This window comes from Onychostoma macrolepis, chromosome 09 (genome assembly GCF_012432095.1).
Source record: "Onychostoma macrolepis isolate SWU-2019 chromosome 09, ASM1243209v1, whole genome shotgun sequence".
In the NCBI taxonomy this organism is placed as follows: domain Eukaryota; kingdom Metazoa; phylum Chordata; class Actinopteri; order Cypriniformes; family Cyprinidae; genus Onychostoma; species Onychostoma macrolepis.
The window spans coordinates 19,578,685-19,599,438 of record NC_081163.1 but is presented as its reverse complement, the minus strand read 5'-3'; the positions used below and the strand labels follow the sequence as shown (position 1 = coordinate 19,599,438).

The 20,754-nt window shown below is 37.4% G+C and overlaps 1 protein-coding gene across 12 annotated transcripts in view; it reads left to right on the top strand.

Moving 5' to 3' along the window:
- The window catches only part of stxbp5l (syntaxin binding protein 5L), a 153,470-nt gene that overhangs the window by 46,688 nt on the left and 86,028 nt on the right, over nucleotides 1-20,754 (top strand). The window contains exon 1 of one of the 12 annotated variants that reach the window (XM_058786990.1): nucleotides 15,487-15,521. The exons of the other annotated variants lie outside the window; for them this stretch is intronic. Coding sequence (XP_058642973.1) covers nucleotides 15,502-15,521 — 20 coding nt within the window. The 5' untranslated portion in view covers nucleotides 15,487-15,501. Of the gene's footprint in view, nucleotides 1-15,486; nucleotides 15,522-20,754 lie in introns of those variants that run through there. 12 annotated transcript variants of the gene reach the window in all.

Sequence of the window (20,754 nt, the reverse complement as noted above, 5' to 3'; positions counted from 1 at the left end):
TAAACAACAAAATAATACATTTGTTAATAATAATAATAATAATAATAAATCACATTAACATAAATTATTGTAACATCATCATAATAAATGTTTTAATAAGTGTTTATTTATTTATTTGATTATTCGATTGATTGTTTTGTGATAATAATTATATAAAGTTATCAATAAAGTTAACATAAATTTTTTTAACAAAATAAATGATAATAAATGTGTTAATAATAATAATAAGTTAAGTTAATATAATATTTTTTTATAATATTATTTGTTTATTTATTTGACAATTAATAAATGAATTTGTCAAAGATCCATGTCAAAAATGACAATTTTGGTAATTTTTCCCTGAAGTGGTGGTTTTTGGGCAAGCCCTAGAACCTGATTAGCCAGGTCAAATAGAGAAATTATGATTATATTATATGATTATATATTATATGATTATACAATTTGTGCATTAAGTTACTTCAATTGGAAAATTTGTAAATAAGTAGAGTACTGTCTCGTGATTTAGTTTCGAAAATACTTAAGTTTAAGTGAATATTGAAAAAAAATTAAATGTTATGTATATTTTTGACAAGACACTTTTGAGTACATTTTCAGCATGGTACCTAGTACAGTATCTCTGTAAATTGTTACACCCCTACTTTTATGAGGCGTTTTGCCATTTTAGACAGACCTTTGCCACTATATACTGTCATCATATGGAAATCAGCAGCCTGGACATTTTTCAAAATATCTCTTTTTGTGTTTACTAAAAGAAAGATTGTTGTATTGTTTTAGAAAGACACGAGGATGAGTAAATGTTGATAGAATGTACATTTCTCAGTTATAAACTCTTCCTTTAACAATGATGAATGACTTTGAAGACTGTTATTATTGTGTATTCATGTCAAAATGTGACACAGTGTGTCTCAACCTGTGTCTGTCATTCAATACTGTGAAAGTCTATAGTTTCACATAAACACACATTCCATGTCCCACACACCTAACAAAACAGCAAAGACAATAAGATGGAGTCACTGGAGAAAAATATTACAGGAAGAAGTAATTAATTAGTGATTTAACATAACAGAAACAATGCGATGACACAGATGATTGTCTGATGTCGCCTCTGTGGGGTTAAAGCAATAAGATCTCATTTCATGTGAGATTAAGTTTTTCATTTTGCAGATGAATGCTCTGTTGTGTTATGTGTTGTCAAGTGCCATTCATCATTATAAATGAAATGAAGTGATTTATGAAAAAGAGATTCGTTACATATTGAATATTCATGTATTGTTTGGCTTTGCTATTAGTATGCATATCAGCTGGCCTCACATTAATATTTGCTTTGTCGTAATATTCAGCTCAGCTTAGTACATGCAAAAAAACCTCAGGTTAATGTCAGATGACTGTGTGTGTGTGTGTGTGTGTTTGAGAGAGAGAGATCAGGGAAAAAGAGAGAAGGAAAAGAAAAGGGAGACCAAAAGATGCATATTCATGTTTTTCGGCAGGATTTGGAAAACAACATAATGAAGTGCCCACTTTACTTTCGGAAGAGTGGGCACACTGCAATCTTCATTTATATTTCATTTTCTCTTCATCATCTTTCGTCTTTTCTCTTTGTTTTGTTCTGTTCATTTTCTATCTCACAGTATCTTTAAAACGTTTTCATAATTCATTATTAGAGCTGTCAAGATAAAGTTTTGTAGCATATACATTAATATACATTAATAAAATAAATAGTTTCTGCAGTGACTATATTAGATATTATACATAATATTACAATATTTTATTTAAATTAATTTATTGTTTCATTTTAAAAAGATCTAAATAATAAAATATTAATAATGTGCATATTTAATAATATTTTATTTAAATGTGTGTGTATATATAGCCACATTTTTGCATTCACAACCATGAAATTAATTAAATGGGCACATCGCTCTGTTAATTTATATTTAATTTTCTTCATCTTTCGAATTTCTTTTCTTAGACTGATTCTAGTCTTTCTGTATCACATTTTTTAGAAATTTGATACATATTACATTATTTTATTTTTTAAAGGGTCTAATAATATTTATTAAATTAAAAAAAAAAAAAATGTAATAACAATATTGTATTTTAATTACAATTGTTAATTACAATTGTAATTCTACATTTTAGCATGATATAGGTCGCCAGTCATGTATTATTCTCATGGATTTGTTACTGTGTCTGTTTTCCATACATACTTCCTTTCCGTAGTCCTTTGGTTGTTGGTTGTCATAGTGATTGATTTTGTGGCATGTCTGTCTGTCTGCTCATATTACATCTCTCCATCTCCAGATGTGCACTGACCCCTTTGGGTGTGTGTGTAAGGAGTAGGAGTAGTATCTGCACTTGATGCGCTCTTGTTTATGAGTGACTGAACTGGTGAATTTTGATCCAATTTACGGGAGATTTGTTGAGTCAACCGTGTTTCAAAGCAACTGTTCTGATCTGCCGTGTCACTGTAAAATATCAAGAACAAAACAATTGTTTTGTTTAGTGTAATACAAATTATGTATTTATGCAACAGTTGTTCTTTGAACAAGAAGTTAATGACATTATAGTAAGCCATACGCATTTGGAACGAGTAAAAAGGGAGTTAGTTTTTGGCTGAACTATTTCTTTAATGAAATGCGTTTTAATCTCTTTCCCTTCTTATCCCTCCCTACACTCATTCATTCTCTCTTTAGAGTTTACACATGTTTCTCTCTGTCCTTTAGGCATTTCTTGCATATCCCAGAAACCATTTTCTGCTGGCTTGCAGGGGAAGTAATTGATTTTAGAGCAGATGGAACAAATTGTTCATTTTGAGCAGGATTCTCGCACTAGCCCCAAAGAGAGAGAGCGAGTGAGAGATAAGGAGTGAATTGAGAAGGAGGAGTGTGAAAAACCCAATTATGTTCACAGCTTCATCTCGTTCTGCTGACCCTCATCTACACGCATCATACGAGCCCAGCGTCCCATACTGCGGTCGTGCCAATAGGATCATTATCAAAATGCACATATCCCTGTAGAACTCATCAGATCGCTTTCGATTTGGCAAAAGTTCCCTCTTGTTTCTCCCACTCGTCCTGTCATCCTTTTTGGTTTTCCTTTGTCCTTTTTATAGGGTGGAGTGATGGCACCCCACTCAGTCTAATTGCACCCGTTTTCTCTCTGTCCCAAACTGAGTGACACAGTAAGCATGCCCTGAAACCATCACCTCCTGGGATGATCAGCTCTGTGTGTGAGAGAGACAGCGAGATAGTGAGATAGAGAAAATAGTTTTGACATTATACGCTAATGGATTGACAGTGATCCGGAAGGCCCGTGTCTGGGACACGCAGGTGTGCTCACACCAAGATAAGTGCTGGAAAAAGAGGAGAAAAGAAAAGAGAGTTAAATAAGAACAGTTGAAAAACGTCTGGGAAACATTATTATTTTTATTAGTTCTCAATTTTCAGCAGGTATAGGTTTGGTTTCTACTTCTCTGAGCTTCTCTATTGTTGGTCCAAAATACAGCTTGCTTGCCAAAGTTGTATAGTATATATCAAGCACGACAATAGATTTATTCATTTTCTCCATTGAGCTGTTGTTATGAAGTGTACACCTTTCAAGATAGACATACCATGAGATCTGAAGTTGTTGTTGAAGTTGTTGTTGTGATTTTATTAAAATCACGTTAAAGTCACAGTTACCATAGAAATGGGAATCATAGCCAAAGATCATAACAGTGACTTCCCATTCCCATAAAACATTGTGATTGAGGTAGAAGTCTTCCTAAACTCTCAAACCACTTTATTTGTGTCACGTCTGTGTGTTTTGATTCTCCCCGTGACCTAATTAGTCTAATTAGTCATTCGGTTCACCTGTGTTTGGTTAATTATCCCATTAGTAGGCTACCTGTGTTTATAAGCCCTGTTTGTTCCTTAGTTCCCTGTCTGCTATTATTTGTTTCTATCTTTGTGTTGTGCTACCCCTTGCTCCTGGATTACTTCTGTTTCTTGTGTGGATTTATCATTAAAAGACTGTTATTTGGATTTCTCCTGCGTCGTTCGCTTTTAATAGCACAGCAACGTTACAGAATAGTAGACCCTCAAAGTGAATAATAATAGCGGCGTTTTTCTTTCTTTTTTTTGTTTCTCCCCTCTCCCGGAATGGACTTACCAGCCGTCCAACTCCCATGTCTGGAGCAATTTAACCGTTCGCTGGAGGACCACACAAAGGACTTTTTAGATCTGGCTTGCCTTACGCACTTCCCTGACCGATTGCACCGCGTATTCTATTACACCAGCCTGAGCAAGCGGTGTAAGCCTGCCAGCGAACAGTCCCAAAGAGGAATTTGCCACATTTGTGGAGTGGGTGCTGGTGAGTTGTGGATCACAATTCACCATCTGCCCCGTGGAGGAAGAATTCACCAGCCCCACTCCCGATCCAGAGCCCGCCATCCTTCACCACACCACTGCACTGCTCCCTCATCTCCACCGTGGCCCGTCATCCCAAAAGCTCCACTGGGCTCCCTCGTCCCTCCGGCTCCGCCTTGGTCAGTCGTTGACTGTCCGCCGCCTCGGGACTCCACTCCTCTGGCTTCGCCTCGTCACTCCGTCCCTCTGGCTCTGTCAGGCTCCTCCTTCCCTCTGGCTCTGCCTCCATCCTCAGCCACGGTCTTCCGGAGCCCTGTCTCCGCCTCGGTCGCCGAAGCCGCCAGCTCCGCCTTGGCCCTCCGGATCCTTGGCGTCACCCAGGCTCTGCGGCTCTCCGTCTCCATCCTGGGCTCCTCTTCCACCGCTCAGTCTCCGTCAGTTGGCCCCCTGGTGTTACCAGCCCTATCTCCACCTTGGCTCCTCCCACTGTCGACTCCACCATGGGCCGCTATCCTGGCTGGCCTCTGATTCCCCACCTGGTTCCTCCCTCCATCTATTCCACCCTGGCCTAATGAACTATGCCCCTTTCCCATTGCCTGCCCCATGCCCGCCTCCTGAACCCTCACCCTCCCTCCTCTGTTGGACTGAGGATGCACCTTCCCAGGAGGGGGTGATCTGTCACATGTCTGTGTGCTTTGAGTCTCCCCTGTGACCTAGTCTTCCCAGTCTAATTACTCATTTGGTTCACCTGTGTTTGTTTAATTATTCCATTAGTACCTGTGTTTATAAGCCCTGGCTGTTCCTTAATTCCCTGTCTGCTATTATTTGTTTGTATCTTCGTGATGCGCTATCCCTTACTCCTGGGTTTCTTGTGTGGGTTTTTTCCGACCTGCAATGAACAAATGTCATTTCCACCACATCTCAATATACAGCTGTTATTTAAATATAGAATAACTTATGCCACTCAAGAATTGTCTAAGATCATTTTTGTAACTAGTTTTACCAGTTTTTCCACAATGTAAAATAATTATACATTTGTCAATGAGATAAATTAACTGCCCTAAGGACCAAATGCTGAACTGTACACCTGTCACACTCTGAAATGTAATATTAGTTTGGGTAAGAGCTTATTAGAAAATAAATAACTTGAATTTTTATATTAAGTAGAGCATGATCTCATAAATTGTGGATACATTTTTAATGTGTGATGATAACTTTTTAATTTGTTTTTTTAAATGTGTGGTGATGGAAATGACAGGGTGGTGGTGGAAATGACAGGGTGTGGTGGAAATGACAATTAATTAACCTGAATGTAGAGAAGCAGCAGAGATATTTATTAGAAAAAGTCTTAAACTCATCACACTCATTAAACTCAATTCACAAAGTCATTAAACATATCAATTGTACTTTGTAACCATAAATGTCATTTCCACCACATAGGCAGTGTGGTGGAAATGGCTGTGGTGGAAATGACATTTCTGTAGTTTTTTGTGAAAAAATGGAAGATAGCTTCACTGATTAGCTTTGAATTAATACTTAGCATTTCATGTATGCAAAATACTTTTATTTAACTTAAAAATTTTAGCTTTTTAAAAACATCCTTGAAGGTACAGCATGTTTGGAAATGACGTAGAATAAATATATTAACTGATCAAGCAATATTTATCTTGATTTTTCTTCATATGTTGTTGATGAAAATTTTAATTCCTTCCATTTCCAACATGTGCTCTAATGTCACTGAACATTTCCATAGAAACCACCTAAACAATCTTTCACACAAACTTTTTAAAGGGACATTACAGTGTTGTGGTGGAAATGACACCAATACTGTGTGACAGCTATATTTTGTATAAAAAGTCATATTGATTGTGATCTCAAATTTAATACTATAATGTATTTTAATTATTTTACTAGTGCTTGATTCAGGTATATTAATAGTTACCAGATAAGTCATATTTTTAAACTGTATTTTCATGGTTGAAGTTTAAAAGTCTGGGTGTGCGACAAGGAGAAAACAGTGATTTTGACACCTATAAGGAGGTTGAAAAGTATGAAAAAATCATAATAGAAAGATAGTCAAAAGTTTTTAAGGTAGTTTTATTGTTAGTTTGACAAAGAAAGAGGAATTTGTCCAAAATTATATGTATTTTTTAAAATATGACCAAAGAACATAAAAGTGCCCATAGTCTAAGAATCACCCATATATACAGTTCTGCTTGAAAGTTTGTGAACCCTTTATAATTTTCTGTATTTCTGCATAAATATGACCCAAAACATCATCAGATTTTCATATAAGTCCTGAAAGTAGACAAAGAGAACCGAATCAAACAAGTGAGAGAAAAATATTTTCTTTGTCATTTATTTATTGAGAAAAATTATCCAGTGTTACATATCTGTGTGCTGCAAAAGTATGTGAATCTTTGCTTTTAGTATCTGGTGTGACCCCCTTTTGCTGCAGTAACTGAAGGTAAAGTTTCTTGTAAATGCTGATCCGTCCTGCACAATAACATGTAGGAGTTTTAGCCCATTCCTTAGTGCAGAACCACTTAAACTCTGTGATGTTGGTGGGTTTCCTCCTATGAACTGCTTGCTTAGGTCCCTCCACAACATTTTAATTGGATTACGGTCTGGACTTTGACTGGTCTGGACCATTCCAAAACATTAGCTTTATTCTTCTTTAACCATTCTTTGGTAAAATGACTTGTGTGCTTGGGGTTGTTGTCTTGCTGCATGACCCCTGTTCTCTTGAGACTCTGTTCTTAAACAGATGCCCTGACGTTTTCCTTTAGAATTTGCTGGTATAATTCAGAATTCATTGTTCCATCAATGATGGCAGGCTGTCCTGGCCAAGATGCAGCAAAACAGGCCCAAGCCATGATACTCCCACCACCATGGGATAAGATTCTTAAGCTGGAATGCAGTGTGTTCTTTTCTCCGAACATAATAGCTTCACATTTAAACCAATACGTTCTATTTTGGTTTCATCCATCCATTAAACCTTTCTCTAATAGTCCTCTGGCTTGTCCACATGATCTTTACCAAGCAATTTTCTTTTTGGAGAACAGTGGCTTTCTTCTTGCAACTCTGCCATGCACACCAATGATTGCTCAGTGTTCTCTTGATGGTGGGCTCATGAACATTAACATTAGCCAATGTGAAAAAGTTGCTTTAGTTGCTTAGGAGTTATCCTGGGAACTTTTGCAACCTTGCAGACTATTACACGTTCTGCTTTGGAGTGATCTTTGTTGGTCGACCACTTCTCTGGAAGGTCTGACTGTGGATTTGTGGAGTCCAACCTGTTTTGTAGCCTGATGAGCAACATCAACTCTTTTTCCGAGGTCCTCAGTAACCTCCTTTGTTCGTGACATGATTCACTGCACAAACACGATCAGACTTTGATAGATCCCTGTTCTTTGAATAAAACAGGTCATGTATTGACATTTGATAGTCATTGCACTGACTGAAAACACCTCTGCACAGATGGACTCTAATTTCACCTTTAAATTAACTGCTAATCCAAGAGGTTCACATACTTTTGCCACTCACAGATATGCAATATTGGATCATTTTCCTCAATAAATAAATGACAAAGAAAATATTTTTGTCTCATTTGTTTGATTGGGTTCTCTGTTTCTACTTTCTACTTGTGCAAAAATCTGATTATGTTTTGTGTCATATTTATGCAGAAATATAGAAAATTGTAAAGGGTTCACAAACTTTCAAGCAGCATTGTATATATATATGGCTTAGAGGAGTGCGACACTCTAGTACTAACAGAACTCCAACTGTTTCACCGTTTGTATCACTCCGCTTGCAGTATTTCTCACAGCAAGTGTCATGGCAGACGCCCAAATCCACTATAATTTTAAAACTAATACTGTTTTTGTGTCACTGAATGTAGTTTTAAGAGGTTTTTCTTAGGCAACAATGTAGTTGTTTAGACTTCAAATATGCGGTTTGTTAATAAAGATAATGTCTATTTGAAAATTTGCTTCAAATTTTTTTTTCAGAGATGTGAGCTCCAAGCAGATTCACCTTGGCCAGATCTTCTGGAATTTGCTGCTGGCTCTGATGTCTCTATAGTGGTTAAACATGAGATATAATATCAGAGAACTGTATATCAGAGCGTTGCCTTTGTACTTTTGACTGAATTGCCTAGCAACATTAATGAGGGCTGTTGTTGTATTTTTTTAAATATTATTATTCAGTAAACAATAGTGGTAACACTTTAGAATAGGGAACACTTATTATCTATTAACTATGACTTTTCCCTCAATAAACTCCTAATTTGCTGCTTATTAATAATTAGTAAGGTAGTTGTTAAATTTAGGTATTGGGTACGATTAGGGATGTAGAATAAGTTCATGTAGAATAAGGCATTAATATGTGATTAATTACTACTAATAAATGGCTAATATTCTATTAATATGCATGCTAATTAACAACTTGTTAAGAGACCCTAAAATAAAGTGTTACCACAATAGTTTATATAAATATTAGTAGTATTTAATAATAGTAAACGTGTGAGTTTGTGATGGTGATTTTAGGTACATACAAGAGACTGTTTTTATGAGTGTGTCAGCAGTAGACTTTTATACTGTTGCACAGAACTGAGCAGCACTGTCATCGGAAATCCCCCTTAAGGATAGTATGACAAAGAAATCGCTTTCCTGAGCAGATATTCAAACTAATGTTTTATGCTGAACAGGAGATTGAGCTGAAGAATGAATGCTGTATCAGAAGCAGGTAATCACACTAGCTCAGTCAATCTTTCTCTCATACTCTGCTTACATACATACAGTGAGCTTTTAATAGAGTAATACAATAAGCTTTCAAGCTTATTAATAAGGAAGTAGTTCGCACAAAAGAGGGTTTTTAAAGACACTCCATTGCTGTTTCTTATGTAGTTACACACTTGTGCTGCTGAACTGTTGTATTAACGCAATATCACACTTGTAGACATGCAATATGGCTGTATATCGGCACGCTGTGATTACCTATTGCATTTGGTCCGTGGCCTCATGCCTATGGCTGAATCACAATCGTACCGATAACATAAATTGCGGTCAATCAGAAAATATTGAATGTCACATTGTGCCTTTTTTCTGTCAGTGAGCACACAAAAATGACATGACACTGCAAATGACAGTTATTCTCCAGTGTAGGTTTTTTCATTGACTCTTTTGTGCATGTTTGGAAAGAGGGCAACAGAATGTTTTTTTTTTTTTTTTATAACATGCTCTAGCATACTGAGGTTGACAAGCCAATAATAATTTGCTCAAGGGTTATTGATCGCTCTTGGACACCCCTGACCCCTCCTCCTCATTACCTCCATCTCTTCATCATGTGACTTTCATTGGCTTGTCCCCTTAAGCACAATCATCCTGCGTTCATTTGATCTTGTCCTCATTAAATGGAGCGTAGTGAACAAACACTGCTGTTTATCGCCCCGTCAGGCACCGATTCCCCAAAAACAGGCGGCCCAGGGCAGTGAAGAGACAAATACAATGCAAGGAAGGAGTGAGAGACAGAGGGGTTTTTATCTCTACTGTAATCATGGTGATCGATTTGGTCTTTAATTTGTCACCCCAATGCAGCTGCCTGACTGTCCGTTGTCACGGGAACAAGCCATTCTGCCCCTGAGGGTAATTAAGATGGTACAGGACGAAACTTGCCAGAAAACAGAAGATGGTCAAAACAAGAAAAGTATTATGGGAAAATAGAACAAGATGAGCTAAAACACAGAACTGATGTACAGAGCAAATTCAAGAAAAATGCTGAAAGAAATCACACATGCTGTGAAATATACCAAATTATCATTGTTTTCTAAAATTATAATGATAAGCAGACAGAAGAAGATTGTGCTTGTACAAATCTTGACTTCATAAATCTGTGGTGTTCTGGGGTTTCTAGGGTGTTGGTATAAAGAAGTTTGCTTAGAAAAAGTATTAACACACTTCTTGCACAACACATTAAGCTATATGTCTATAGTTACAATAAGCATGTTAAAATAATAGTAACAATAACAGTGATACTTTCTCTAGCAGGCACACCTAGTAAAAGTTGCACAGAACAATAGAACAAGCCAAAAACATTAGCATAGACCTGCTATATCAGTCAATCATGTGCATTAGAGAAAGCTAAATTAAAAAATATATATATGTGTGTCAATGCTGAGGGGAGGAGAAATGTATAAACGGATCAGAGCACACCTAAACAAAAACCGACTACGCCACTCCGTCAAGAAACGGGGAAAAGACCACAGGTTCGTAGGCCAAGTAAAACCCCAAGAGACGTGTGAACAATGTACAAAACGCTTTATTGGATTGTTACAAAAAATCATTAAAAACACCCAATGGCATCAATGCCACGTGTCGGGTCACAATATAAAGCACAAATGGTAGCTATGGGTACGACGCCAAATAAAGAAACAACTTAAAAATACAAGAAAACAACAGAAACCAACAAAAGACAAGCACAGGCTGGCCAACAGCAGGGGCAGGCTAGCTGAAGTGAAGATCCGATCTGTACACTAGTGCATCCCATGCGCACACACACACACACAAAGTGAAGCTGATTGCAAGCAGCACTGCACTCCACCCGATTATACCACCACCAGTACTCGAAGCCAGCTAGCCTCCCAGCCTAGGGGCCCGACAGTGCCTAGAATAGACACAAAACAAAACCGATTACATTCAATAAAACAATAGAAAGACTTCAACTTAAACCAAAAGGAAACACAACATATGAAGAAACAGTCTCACAACAGTATAATCACATCAAAAAAAAAAAAAAAGAAAATATACAGCAGCAAAATAACACAATATTGTATTTAAATTAAGCAAAAGAAATAAACCAAAACACGCTGAATAGAATAGTCACTCTGAAGGCTCACTGAAGCAGTAGCACCTCAAGGTCAGTTCTCCCAGGGCCGCATGAAAACACTCTTCGCAACATAGGCAGAGTCACAGATGCAAACAGCCAAAAGCCCGACGAATCAGGCCTGTCTCAATAGTGGGACAACTCAAAACCGCTCAGAATAGGCTTTCTTTAAGCATCAGCCAAACCGGTATATGGCCGATATTTAGCCGTACAACAGAGGGACTTATCAAAAAAAGAAGAATAAGGAAAAACAAAAGAAAAGAATACAAAACAACAGAAAAGAAAACAGCAGCGCCGTCCTCCTTCAACACAGAGTGTAAACACTTCCGTGTTCTCCAGCGACTAGCCAACACGGCGTCGGAAAAACCTCAGTGCACTAAAAGAAAGGGGCGACCTACCAAACCTACCAAAACGAATCATGGTGCCACATGAATCGTACCGTTGCTCTCAGCTCACAAGCATAGAATCTCGTGCAGGAAGACACAGCCACCGAAGAATTTCACTGCTAAAAAGAGTGAATAAACACCGGTTAACACCCCCCGACGCCAAACGAACAGCGCGTAATGCAAGCGAACGTATACCTGACATGTAGTGGACAACCTGCAACCCAACGCACAGCATCAAGTGGCCATTCAACGCGCACCTGTACACACGCACTCCATAAGGGCAGTCCCAGCCGTGACGCACACCAAGTGGCATAACTCCAGCCTTAAAGGTCCCATGACATGCTGCTTTTTGGATGCTTTTATATAGGCCTAAGGGGTCCCTAATACTGTATCTGAAGTCTGTTTCCTGAAATTCAGCCTTGGTGCAGAATTTCAGCCACTATGAGCCAGTCCCACAATGAGCTTTCCTTAGGACGTGCCCTTCCTGTGTCTGTAGCTTTAAGGACGAGAGAGGCGGGGCAAGGTGGAGGGTGGGGGTGTGGCCTTAACCAGCTTGCACTATCATGCGCTAATGTTGACAGTGGATGTATTGCAGTGGCTCATAGACATGCAGTCATTCAAGCTTTTCAGTTTGACCCAGAATCTGATCCGGATGGAGAAGCACCAGATGAAGAAGCTGCAACTCAGCGGCTATCAGGACGTCTCCGAATGGTTAGTTTAAAATATTGTGTCTGGATACAGAACTTTAGTTCGTTTATGTATGCTGTTACAGTTATTATCATGTAGCTAATGCTAGCCATAGACTCGGATGAAGGAACTGAAAAAAATACTTTGTTGTTCATTTGTACATCCAAACACTGAGCAACTATCATGCTTCACTCGTTTGCAAGCCATGATGTCTCTCGAGGAAAAACAATATTGCGCTCGCATCGCACGGTAGTAGCTCATTTTCTCATGGGCGGGCAAAGCAGAGAAAGGGGAGGTAACCTTTCCCCGTATGACGACATAAAGGGAAGATTCCAGATTGGGCCATCTGAGCTTTCATTTTCTCAAAGGCGAAGCAGGATACCCAGTGCTCGGTTTACACCTATCACCATTTCTAGCCACTGGGGGACCATAGGCAGGCTAGGGGAACTCATATTAATGTTAAAAAACCTCATAAAGTGAAATTTTCATGCCATGGGACCTTTAAATACCCGGATTCTAATAGACTATTATGGGTGATAATCACACGCCAATGAGCCAATGTGAAAAGATTTCGTCACCCACCTTGCCACATATATAACAATAGCGAAGAGCATGCCTATCTCAGATAACTGGCAGTCATCATGGGCCACCGTATGCAAATTGCCTCTCGCCCTTTATTCTAATTGTCAACCGTTCTCGGTGTGAAAGGGACCATAAAATGTCACCCTGCAAAAATGCAATAGCAGACCAATCGAATGTGTCGCCCCGGGTCAGCAGTCTTGTCTGGGCATGAAAGAGCTTTTTTTCCCACTGATACCGGAACAGCTGGAGGATCTTCTATCAATAACCGGCTGCTGGCTTCCTCTGTTCTGTAACGAACACCTGTGTCCTCCTATTGTCTATATTATTAAAGACCTGCATAAGCTGTGCTCCGTCAGGGTCACGTGTCTCCAATCACACTCTCTTTGCAGCATTCTCGCATTCTCGCCGTCTGGCAGATGTGTGCAGCACAGCCAGAAGGGCTTCAGTGGAGGATGAGGTCATTTGTCAGAGCAGGTTTGGGTGCGGGCGTTAACACCTGGATCCTCTGGCTCGGCAGAATGTGCGCAGCCTAATGAGGGATCATAATTAAAAGCGATAGCCAGGATGCCGCTGGGCCCGGCCCGATGCTGCCAACTTGAATCGACAGAAATGCGCAGGAAATGACACAGTCCAGAAAAATCATGTTACCTGCTGACATTTCGTAAGCCGAATGCTTCAAATCTCTGAGATCATACAACCTCTCATGTCCCGTTCGTTGAACATTATTTAAAAAGAGCTTGAGCTGGGGATCTGGCATGAAGAACATGCCCAAGGTGCCAACATCCTCATCTGCACAATTATTCTTACCCGGAGAATTACAATGAAAGGCTTATATTAAAAGGGAAAAACATTCAAAGAATCAGGCTGACAGCTTCCCACACACCCTCATTTCCACTCTGCCCTTGAGTCTGGATACCAAACCAAATGTCCTTGAGTTAAAAACATCTCCCCTCGCTGAATAATTTACAGCATAAAGAGGAGAAGATAGGAGAAAGATTGCTTATTCACAATCAATTAATCAGAGTGAATTTACTGGAGGTCGGCTAGCAGCATCTGCATGAGTATTAATGTTTTACATACGAGGTCGATAGACTCTGATATGCTGATTTTAGACCGTTTCAAACATGTACAAAACTTGAATATTTATGGTTGTAGCTCTTTTTTAAAAGCTTGTTACTGCAGTAACCTCTGACTTCTGACTTCATAGAATGCGCTGAATGTGATCAGTTTTTATTCACATTCGTTCAAAAGTTTGAGGTTGATGAGAGATTTTTGTTTTGTTGTACGTTTCTTTACTCTAGTCTCACATGATCCTTCAGAAATCAGGTAACACTTTAGAATAGGGAACACTTATTCACTATTAACTATGACTTTTCCCTCAATAAATTCCTAATTTGCTGCTTATTAATAGTCAGTAAGGTAGTTGTTAAGTTTAGGTATTGGGTAGGATTAGGGATGTAGAATAAGATCATGTAGAATATGTGCTTCATTACTACTAATAAATGGCTAATATTCTAGTAATATGCATGCTAATAAGCAACTAGTTAAGAGACCCTGAAATAAAGTGTTACCAGAAATCATTCTAATATGCTGATTTGGTGCACATTTTTTTGTTATTATCAGTGTTGAAGATAGTTGTGCTGCTTAACATTTTTGTGGAAACCATGATACAGTTTTTTTTTTTTTTTTTTTTTGAAGAATATAAATAGAACAGAATTCATTTGAAATGGCTTTTTTTTTTTTTTTGGTAACCATGTTAAAGTTTTTACTGTCACTGTAACTCTATTTATTTATTGAAAGGAATTAAGTTTTAATTAAGAAATAACCTTTTGAATGATAGCGGACTACTTCCACCATCTTGGCATGTTCTTTTGACCTATAGTGCACTAACAACAACTACAAAATATGCTCAGCTCAAGTGCTGTTAAATAAGTTTAATTGAATCACAAGGAACACTTTTCTTGATACTTTCAGCATTTACAGTTAAAAGAAGTTGCCCAGCTCACTGTTCTGTGCACTTTCTTTTCAGTTGGCTCCTCAGGTCATGTGGTCTTGTGGGATTGAAAAGTTTCGACTGCTTGCACATTTTAGAATCTCAGCAAATGCTGTGTCATCTGGATATTCTTTGGCTACTGTATTATGGATATATGAAAGCACGGAGGCTTGCACATTCAGATACAGGGTCAGTCTTGATTTGCCCTTTTTAATTTTTTTTTTAAACCAATAAAACTGCCACCAATAATCAATACAGCATAATAAACACTTGAATTGATTTATCTTTGAGTGCGGTTGTCAGATTGGACAAACACTGCTGAGCGAGCCATATTCCAGTGGATCAGTTTTATTTCTGTGATATAGATCAGACCTCAGATCACCTGAGGAAAACAATGGTAATTGTTTTTTTTTTATATTTCCCATTTCGCCATTTTATAGATGGAACAATGAGACAAGAAACAATATGGAAGGAGATAGGAAATGACTCTGACAGAAGGATACAGAATGCATTTCTGAATTCAGATACAGGCACACAAACACTCCTGTAGCACAAACAGAAGAACAAGGCGCTAACAACTCCAAAGCCATGGGCTTGATTCCCAACGAAGGCATGAAATAATCAAATGTATACCCTGAATGCCATGTAAGTCATTTTGGATAAAAGCATTTGCCAAAAGCATAAATGTAAGTTATTAACATATTCATGTGCCATGGTATTTACTAAGTCCATTCTTAGAATACTACAGTATTCCCATGGTAACACAAAAATATGGTGATTTGTTAGTTTAATTAAAAACACAAGACACAAATGCAGGTGCACATGAATGCACAGCCATATGAGAGAAGCCAGCAAAGTAAAATTTGCATAATATCACCATTATGGCACGTTCATTTACAATAATTACCTTCCCCATGATGACTGTGTTAGTTTGGAGGTGAGATATCACATGTCAACACCTACACACGCAAACCCTATGGCCTTTTCTCTTCAGCATGTCTAATCAATTTCAGGGCTCATATCTGTTTACATAACAGAAAATAAAATGTTTGAGTATAAGAAGCTGAATAAACTTTCTATTTTTATAACTCAAGCTTTTAGTATATATGCAAATTATTTTTGACAACCTAATCCTCACCCTTCACATAATTCGACGTCAATCCCACCAATGTCACAGCTAATAAAATAATTCAGAGGAAAGTTTTGTGACTCAGAAATTGCTGTTTCATTGCTTGAGTTCTCAATTAATGTTGATTTAAATAACAATCACAATTGTCTCATATATTTCTCATATACACTCTCAGAAATAAAGGTACAAAAGCTGTCACTGGGGCGGTACCTTTTCAAAAGGTGCATGTTTGTACCTAAAGGGTCCATTTTGGTACCTTAAAGGTACATATTAGTACTTAAAGTGTACATATTTGAACCTAATAGGTACAAAAGTGTACCTTTTGAAAAGGTACCACCCCAGTGACAGCTTTTGAACCTTTATTTCTGAGAGTGTATTTATTGTAAAAATGTTGACATGAAAGGGAGTTTTGGGCTGTAAAATTAAGATGAATACTGTAGTTTAGATAAAACTACTGTAAATTTTCTCTTTTAATGTTTGAGTTAATATTGAGGTATCTGACTTCACGGTTGAGAGACATTGTTGAGATGTTTTCTGAAACTCTGAAACGTTTTTTTTTTCTTTCTTGTATGGTATGTTCCATATTTCCTAAAGCAATGATGAAGTGAAGAACATGATTATGAATTTTCAGATTTTGCAGTGGTTTTGTGTTTTGATTGATTGTTTGAGCACTGACTGACATCCTTCACACAAACACAGTGAAATGTCACCAGACACAATCAGACTCACAGTGGCTGTCACAAAATCTCTCTCTCACAGACATTCACACATTTGACTGGGGGATACCCACTGAAAACAGCTTGCTCCATAATTTAGCATGGCTACAGTAATGCCAGTGTTTTTAATTAGCAACATTGGAAAGAGATGTTTGCAGAAGAGAAAGAAAACAAATGAAATGCGCTTTGCTTCTCTCTAGCGATAGTTTTTTTCCCCCGTAAAGTTTCATGAGAGAATAGTTTAGACAGATTCTCTCGCTCTCTGCAAAACCATCTTGCTTGCAATTATTCCATCTATAATTCTACCCCTTTTGACTGATTCATTTCTCTTGCTGTGAATGCTCAGTAAATTGTCATATTGTTCATAAACATAATTTTCTCTTTATATCAGCGGAGGAAGTCTGTAGCTTTGTAGGAAATCTAACAATGCGTTTTTATCACTGTGAATGGGTCCTCAGTACAGTTGTGTGATGATTATGATGACAATCTTCTGTTTAAAAATATAAAATCAAATTATATTTTGAGGGAAATATAATTGTATAAATAAATAAAACCACAGGGAATAAAACCGTAAAAACAGTAATATTGTGAAATATTTTTACAATGCCTCAGCTTCTATAATTTGTCACTCACTAATCAAAATTACTGAAAATGTTATGTTACAACCGATTAGTGTTACACAAATTGTGTCTATACTGCATCCAAATATGGCACATCTGTATATTATTATCATTACTAGTATACTTCACAACTGAACATTAATATTATTGTTATTTTTTTATTCTTTCTCTCCTTATATTGAAATGCTGTGGAAAATGTTTACATTCTATGTTTGTTCATATATCTGTCTTTGGTTTAGGTATATTCCTTTTTGTTGCTGTTGGTGTTGTTTGTTCATTTTTCTGTACTTTGTCATGTCTACTGTCATTTTTTCAATTTGTCACATTCTCAATTAAAAAAAAAAAAGATACATTTTTATTATTATATATATTTAAAAATGTGATTTATTCCTGTGATTGCACAGCTGAATTTCCTGCAGTTGTTACACCAGTCTTCAGTGTAAAATGATCATTAAAAAAATTAATTGTATATTATTTTATAATAGTGGATTGTAAAATATATGATTTCAGACAATGAAGAGAGATATTAGGTATTTTAGTAGACATGATTTTCATAAACTTTCATTTCAGACATGCCTTCATGCCTCTATACCTTCAGATTATGCATTTCTAGGGTCTTGGTTGAATAGTTCACCCACTGTCATCATTTACTCACCATCTTTTCAAACTCATATGACTTTATTCTGTGGCCAGAAATCTGTGTTGTGAGTCTTACATTTTTTGCATATTTTTTCTGAAGAGAAAGAGTGAAATGTTTAAATATGTGTACATAGAGCATGAAAGCTGATTTATCAAAATTAGCATATTTGACCACAAAGCTAAAAGACATGGACTAAAAGCCACAAAACTTAGTTAAAAATGAGATCTTTAATGAAGCAGAGACTGAGATTTTTCAGTGTGTGAAGGTGAAACTGAGAACAGTGGAAAACAATGTAGGAAAATATGACAGAAAAATTAATGTTGGAAAATGAAGGAAAAATCTATAGACATGAGAGTGTATAAATTGTGCAAATCCAGCATGAGTCATGAAACGTCACCTTATATGTGTGCGTGTTTGTTGCTTTTATGACATGGACACCATTAGATTTCAACTCTTCCGTTCAATCTCTCTCTCCTACTCGATCTGAGTCACCATTTCAAACCCGCTAAAGTCTCTCTCTCTTTCTCTGACTCATTTCTCTGTTTTACCTCTTGGCTCACTGACACTCTAGGTTTCACCTCTGCTTCTCCATCCCGTCTTTTAAGGGTCTGAGTCACCAGTCTTTCTATTCAACATCTCCTAACTCACTCCATCTTTCTCCTCTTCCTCCATCGATCATGTATCTTTCTTTTTAGCCTTGTTTCACAATGGAAACATCAATCTAACGACCTATTCACCACCAAAACATCTCTCAGTGGTCGTTTTGAACCTCATAAATCCTTGGCTGGAGCTAGATCAAGGAATAGATCACCCAAAAATGAAAGTTCTGTCATCATTTACCCTCATGTTGTTCCAAACTTGTACCACTTTCTTTCGTCTGTATTACACAAAAAATTGTTTTCTATGCAATAAATTCACTTGCCTAACATTCTTTTACAGTAGCTATAGAAGAATGGCAATCATCATCATTGACAATCAACAGGTTTGAAACAATATGATGGTGAGAAAATAATGACAAAATGTTAATTTTTGGGTGAACTATCCGTAAAAGTAGAAAGAAGCAGCTCGATCATCAATATGGTTATGTGGATTTTAATTAATTGTGTTTCTTTATTTGATTTTTGGTAGCTTGGCAAACTAAAAGACTTTAAAATCACATGAGCCAATATTTTATTTGCAATAGAACATAGAGAACATAACAGATGTTTAAATGGAGAAATTTTACACTTTTATCCACTAAATGAGCTCATTTCAAATTTGAAGCTTGCTACAGGTCTCAAAAAAGTTGGCACGGGGGCAACAAAGGGCTGAAAATTTTGAAAAGATTCAGCTGGGAGAACATCTAGCAACTAATGAAATTAATTGACATCAGGTCTGTAACATGATTAGCTATAAAAGGGATGTCTTAGAGAGTCTCTCAGAATAAAGATGGGCAGAGGCTCTCCAATCTGTGAAAGAGTGCGTAAATAGATTGTGAAATACTTTAAAAACAACGTTCCTCAACATCAAATTGCAAAGGCTTTGCAAATCTCATCATCTACAGTGCATAACATCATCAAAAGATTCAGAGAAACTGGAGAAATCACTGTGCGTAAGGGACAAAGCCAAAGACCTCTGTTGGATGCCCGTGGTCTTCGGGCCCTCAGACGACACTGCATCACTCATCGGCATGATTCTGTCATTGACATTACTAAATGGGCCCAGGAATATTTCCAGAAATCTCTGTCGGTAAACACAATCCGCTGTGCCATCTGCAGATGCCAGCTAAAGCTCTATCATGCAAAAAGGAAGCCATATGTGAACATGGTCCAGAAGCACCGTTGTGTCCTGTGGGCCAAGGCTCATTTAAAATGGACTGTTTCAAAGTGGAAAAGTGTTCTATGGTCAGACGAGTCCAAATTTCACATTCTTGTTGGAAATCACTCACGCCATGTAAAGAGGAGGGAGACCTTCCAGCGTGTCATCAGCGTTCAGTTCAAAAGCCAGCAGCTATTACAACAGCATGGTTTCGTAATAGAAGAGTCCGGGAGCTGAATTGGCTTGCCTGCAGTCCAGATCTTTCACCTATAGAGAACATTTGGCGCATCATTAAACGAAAAAGACGTCAAAGATGACCACAAACTCTTCAGCAGCTGGAAACCTATATCAGGCAAAAATGGGACCAAATTCCAACACCAAAACTCCAGAAACGCATAACAATAATGCCCAGACATCTTCAAACTGTTTTGAAAAGAAGAGGAGATGCTACAGCATGGTAAACATGCCCCCGTCCCAACTTTTTTGAGAACTGTAGCAGGCATCAAATTTGAAATGAGCTCATTTTGTGCATAAAATTGTACAATTTCTGAGTTTAAACATTTGTTATGTTTTCTATGTTCTATTGTGGATAAAATAGTGGCTCATGTGATTTGAAAGTCTTTTAGTTTTCATTTTACTCAAATTTGAAAAACGTCCCAACATTTCCGAAATTCGGGTTATAAAAGGCCTTTCTTTTCTTTCCTTTTCCTTATTAAGTATTATTATTATTTAGAGGCCTTAGAAATGTGTCCATCAATATGATATTTTGTAATCTTTATAGGGGTAAAGCTCTAACATACATTTTAAATTGCATACATTATAAGTAGGTAAGCTGATAAAAAAAAAGATGATGGAAGTCATAAATAAAAGCTAACAGAGAGATACATTGACTAATGTTAATACATTGCATTAAATAAGGTTTTCATTAAAAATACAACCAAGTCATTGGAAATCTATATCTGTCAAATACATAAAT